We start from the raw sequence: 5,296 nt of genomic DNA, 5'->3' as shown, positions 1-5,296 counted from the left end.
TACTATTTAATCATAGCTTTCAGCTAGATTTGCCGCTAAGGGTCGCTTGCAATCGGACACTTATATACTTTATAGTGGCAGAGGTCCCTGGAAACAGAGATTTGTGTGAATGTGCGGTGTGTGAATTATGTGTTTAGGTTGTGTGTGGGTCGTGAATAAACGTGCGGTAGTTTCGCATGTCTCCGACTGCGCCCTGTGTGCTTCCGTCCACCTGCGTCTTCTCCGAGCGACGAGTGTGCCTTGTGGTACGTTTGCATAGAAGGTTAATAGACTGTGTTTGCAAATTATTGTGTTAGGATATGATTTGTTTACGTGTCTTGTTTGTGCGATTTTAAGACCGTGGATATACATGCAGATATGTTGTAGGTCTGCGTCTGCTGCGTTTTCTGCCAGTGGTGAGTGAATGTGTTTTGCGAAGTGCGTGAATGTTTGATTGATGACCTGTGTGCACATTTGTATTCGCGTTTGCACGCGTGGGGTGTTAGTTTAGTATGTGACAACTGGCTGTTTGTAGACTTGGATATGTATGTATGCATGCCTCCATATGTTGGTTTGTGTTTACCTAGTCTTTTGTCTTCTCCACTTGGAGCGTTTTGTGGTATGTTTTTGGGTAGTTTGCGCATATTCCTAAATGCGTTACTTTAAGTAATGTGCTTGGATGGTGAGTGTTTGCGGTCATAGATATGTGCGCATATGTTTTTATAGGCGCTATGTGTGTTTTCTTACTCATATGTCTTCTCCGAGTAGTGTGTGTTGTGGTACGTTCACATTCATCTCGATGGGTAGTGTGTGAGTGTACTTATCTCTCGGCTGTTTCCTTACGTGGTATGTATGTGGTTTTGTGTTGTGGGTGTGTGAAAGAGATTATGGACTTGGGTACGAGTGCATATATTTTCTGTTGTATGTGTGTTTCTGTAGTTTTGAGGGGTGGTTCGTGTACTGTAATGTTTGCGGGGTAGTGTGTGTGAAAAAATGGCGTAGATTTGAGTATAGCTGCGTGGTTTCGTGGAGTGTGTTTCTCTGACAGGAGCGAGTGTGCACTGCCGGTTTTCTTGCGTGTTTGATGTGTAGTTTGCCTCCATCTGCGCGGGGTGTGTGTTCGATGTCTGTGTGCTGCTTGCTGCCCGGAGTGTTGACAGGCAGCGGATGGTGCGTCGGTGCAGCCTCCAGGAGACTGTCTGTGGGCCGGCAGTGCCAGTCCTCACGCCGGCATGCGGCCACCTCATTCGGGACACTGGTGCCGGCACGGGATGCCCCTCGCCTTCTTCACCCTTCAATGGCAACTCTTCCCTCCCCGTGCGCGGCGTCCATTCCCAACGCAAGGAACACGCGCCTCTTCTACTCAGATTTTACACTCGGGAGTTCTTATGTTCAGAGTCTAATTATGTTCCTTTCCGACTTTTCGTTCCGTTTCTCAGTTCGTGTTCTATGGTTTCTGTCTGTTTCTACTTCTAGACCTTATGTATACGCCTATCTGCTTTTATGTTGCCATTCTTGAATATCTGTATTTGTCACTGTCTACCGCCACTATTCGTATCTACGTTCACCACTTCAGATCTACCACTCTTCCCTGACGAGCAGTTGTCTCGCCGCTGCGATTCTTCCATCTCTTTTCCAAATTCATACCTTTACTGCTCTCTTTGTTTTTGTTTCTATTTTCTCGATTCCTTTCAATCGGGATCTATTTCTCCTTTCTTTCATCCGCTCTCCTGACCAGGACAGGCGGTAAAAAATACTGAATGCTTCGTGACCGTTCATCGCACACAAAACAGACGAATATTCTTCGGAAGCTCACAACCCGAGAATAAAAAAATCAGGGAAATGTCCCATTCGCTTGTCATCACACAATCCAAACATCCATCCCCCACACGCGACAACGGGTCCTTCTGCGGCTTCTTTTTGCTGCACAGTCCAGTCAACACAGAAATGTGCCGTCGACTTAAGCTTTGTCAATTTTAATCTTACTAAGTCGGCTTCAAACCCTGCGAAACAGTTAGTGTTTAACAAGTCCTGGCGGAGAACTTATTTGGAAAACGACAACAGTTTGAATCGGCGACCACTCAAAGACAGTGACATTTTTATTAATCAGATGTCGAAAATCTTACAAGTGGACTATGACAATGATTAAAAATGCACGCTCAATTTAATCAACAAGTTTATTCACATAAGTTATCGATTCCGTGAAAAGCAAAAGAAATACAATTCGTATTTAAAGCGATATTTACTAAGAGAAAAATATGTTATGTCAAAAGTCGACAATGCATTAAAAATCCGCCGTTGTTTTGCACTGAAACTGAAAAGGGGCAGTAATATGCAGAGGCTAAAACCGATTAATCTAAAAGGCATCGGGTATCGAAACGTATAAGCACTAAGTCGATTTACTGCACCATTTTCCAAATTTTCCATCCAGTTCACAATGTTCCTTTCACCATGAGAAACAAAAATAGTCAAAGTTAGTGGGTACATGTTTTGTTTGCAGGAAATTGCAGTGTTTGTCAACTACTGAAGAACTGTCAGGCAGAGCGTGCGAGGTGAACGAGAGGCCACAAAGGTGACTGGTTGGAATTAGGGCATCCTTCGTCGTCCTGCTGTGCGTGTGGCAGGAGGCAGCATGTGCAGGTGCAGTGTGAAATGACATATAATCACCTGTCCAGGGGGACGCCCCCCACCTCTTCCTCAGGGGAGGAGGGACTCGGGGAGGGGCTCGGCTGTCACTCACAGGCCTTCTCCCCCCGGGCTCCGACATCCCGGGGCGCTCCCACAAAGGCTGAGAGAATAGCAGCCCTCACTAAATGGGGCAGTGACAGCAGCGCCGCCCCAAACACAGCGCGGGATGGGAGGCTGCCTTTGTACCCCTCCCTATAAAAGCCCCTCACGGCGGAGGCTGCCTGTAGACGCAGCATATGCCGCGCAGGTTGTTCGGCTCGGACTCAGGCCCTAGCATCAGACGGGATCGCACCTCAGTCCGGCTCCGCGCACCCTCCGCCTCCTCCGTGCCATGAACTCGGACTCGAGCTGCGGCTCCAGCCGGGCCTCCTCGCCGGACATGGACGAGATGTACCTGCAGCGCCGCCTGGGCGCCGTGTCGGCGTCCCAGGGCGAGCTGCAGCTGCACCACATGGCCCTGGCGCGCCGCGGCTCCAAGGACTCGGGCGACGGCGGCTCCAAGTACAAGCTGAAGAAGCCGCTCTCCGAGCAGGACCTGCAGCAGCTGCGGCTCAAGATCAACGGGCGCGAGCGCAAGCGCATGCACGACCTGAACCTGGCCATGGACGGCCTGCGCGAGGTCATGCCCTACGCGCACGGGCCCTCGGTGCGCAAGCTCTCCAAGATCGCCACGCTCCTGCTCGCGCGCAACTACATCCTCATGCTCTCCGGCTCCCTGGACGAGATGAAGCGCCTCCTGGCCGAGGTCTACGGCGGCGGCCACCACTCGGCCTTCCACTGCGGGCCGGCCGCGCCGGCGGGCGCGCACCCGCTGCTGGGCGGGGCCTCCTCCGGCCCGGCCTCCTTGCCCGGCCTGGGCGCGCTGCGGCCCTCCCTGCTCAAGAGCCCGCCTCCGCCGCCGCCTCCGCCGCTGCCGCTGGGCGGCTTCCCGCACTGGGCCGGCCTGCCCTGCCCCTGCCCGGCCTGCCAGGGCCCGCCGCACCTGTCCAGCCTACACACGGCGGCCATGAGTAGACTGTCGGCCGAGGCCAAGGAGCTGCTCAAGTGACCCCCGCCTCTCGGCTAATCACTACTGACTTTTGGTTCCTGAACTTATTATGTGTGTTTAATGTGCGTGTGTACAATTTCGGTGGCACCAACAAGACATGTGCGAGTAGTCCTGTCTGCATGCATGCTTCTACTATTTACATCTCCCGACTCTGACGTCTGAGCTCCTTCCCCCAAATAACAGTTGTTTACAACAAGCAAAGATTTGCAGTAAATGACCTGAGATAGTGTCGTGTTTCGCACATGTTCAGAAACTGTATGGCGCTTATAACTGAACTCTTCTGGGCGCTACCGCTTTTTTACAGATAAAGGAATCGAGGCACAAAGAGACCGCGCACGCTGACAGCACAATGTGCGCAAGAAAAGTAGCCGGTTTATGACATTTTTAGTCCTCCTGAATAAATTATGTGGCTCCTAGACAGTATTCACGTATCGAAGAAATTATTAATTGTCGTTTGTTTGACATGCACACCCTTATATATAATTTACAAACGCACTGTGAAAACAATAACATCTCGCTGTTAAAATCGATTTTCGTGATTTAGGTTACCATATAGAGTCAGCAAGCGGGGTGCTTTGGAAACTATTTCGCAACGACTCAAGTTAGGAAACGGCTACTTCCTTTTCGATGGAGAATTGGCCTGATCCAAAGCTCTTGTTACTGTACAGTCTAAACCAGCCTGTTATTTACAAAACGAAAGATGTAAATATAGTTTTTCAGTGAGTGTAAAATCCGTGGTGGGGGTGCTTTGACAGTTTACTGTGGGCGACGGCTCCATGTTCTGATATATAACTTTCTCCTGGTGATTTTTGTTTCTTTATGGGGGATGTACTGTCACCCCAGGAATGCATGCATGCTAATGACCGAGTCTTGTTAGCACATTTTACCGGCTCATGTCGGATTCCTTGTAACAAGGAATTTATTAGTGAATTCTATCACATCATCACACTTCTGGGTGCTTCATTTGTGAAAAAGTGAAAGAGAAAGAAAAAAGTTCAGCTTAATTTATTCCTGCCGCTGTGTTGCTGTCCTCGTGACAGGGCTACTTTGTTCTTTTCGACAATTTTCCTGATTTTTCAGGAAAATGGTTCCTACCAGATTTGTTATCTGTCTTGGCAACTTATGTTGATTTTGTGTTTTTTACTGTTTTATTTCCTGGACATTTGCTTGAAATATTTTGTTGTTAGACCTGGAAGACAACAACTGTCTTTATTTTTTATATATTCTTGATAAACTATCGATATATTTATTATTGGCCAGTGTTTCTGGATGACATTTTAATAAAAGAAACATAAAACGACCTTAACGTATCTGTGTTTGCTTTAAACTTACAATACAACGACTAACTGTTTGGGAAATGCTCACCTCGCTGTCTGTCTTGCTATAAAACTACATGCATAGTCTATGCGCGCGCACAAGTAATGCGTGGTTTGTGGGAACTTTTCTGTGTATGTTTTTCTGAAGGGATTATGCTGCTGTCCCCCAATTACGGGAAGTTGTCTGCAGACCCACAGTGAGAGGTACCTAGCATCGCATTAGAGAGGCATTAAATGGATGTCTTCTTTTGCACAGGTGAGTCGC

General features: G+C 48.6%; 1 protein-coding gene across 1 annotated transcript; it reads left to right on the top strand.

The window, feature by feature from the left end:
• Positions 1-2,904: 2,904 nt before the first annotated feature.
• OLIG3 (oligodendrocyte transcription factor 3) lies at positions 2,905-4,988 on the top strand. The gene has a single exon (XM_069236720.1). It carries the CDS (start codon positions 2,999-3,001, stop codon positions 3,713-3,715), a length of 717 nt encoding a protein of 238 aa, XP_069092821.1. The 5' UTR covers positions 2,905-2,998; the 3' UTR covers positions 3,716-4,988.
• Positions 4,989-5,296: the final 308 nt, after the last annotated feature.

This window comes from Pleurodeles waltl, chromosome 5 (genome assembly GCF_031143425.1).
Source record: "Pleurodeles waltl isolate 20211129_DDA chromosome 5, aPleWal1.hap1.20221129, whole genome shotgun sequence".
NCBI lineage: Eukaryota > Metazoa > Chordata > Amphibia > Caudata > Salamandridae > Pleurodeles > Pleurodeles waltl.
This window is presented reverse-complemented; position numbering and strand designations above follow the sequence as displayed.

What these genes read in the sequence shown, in the direction of transcription:
- OLIG3 (XM_069236720.1), top strand. Translation starts at nt 2,999, where the DNA reads ATGAACTCGGACTCGAGCTGCGGCTCCAGCCGGGCCTCCTCGCCGGAC.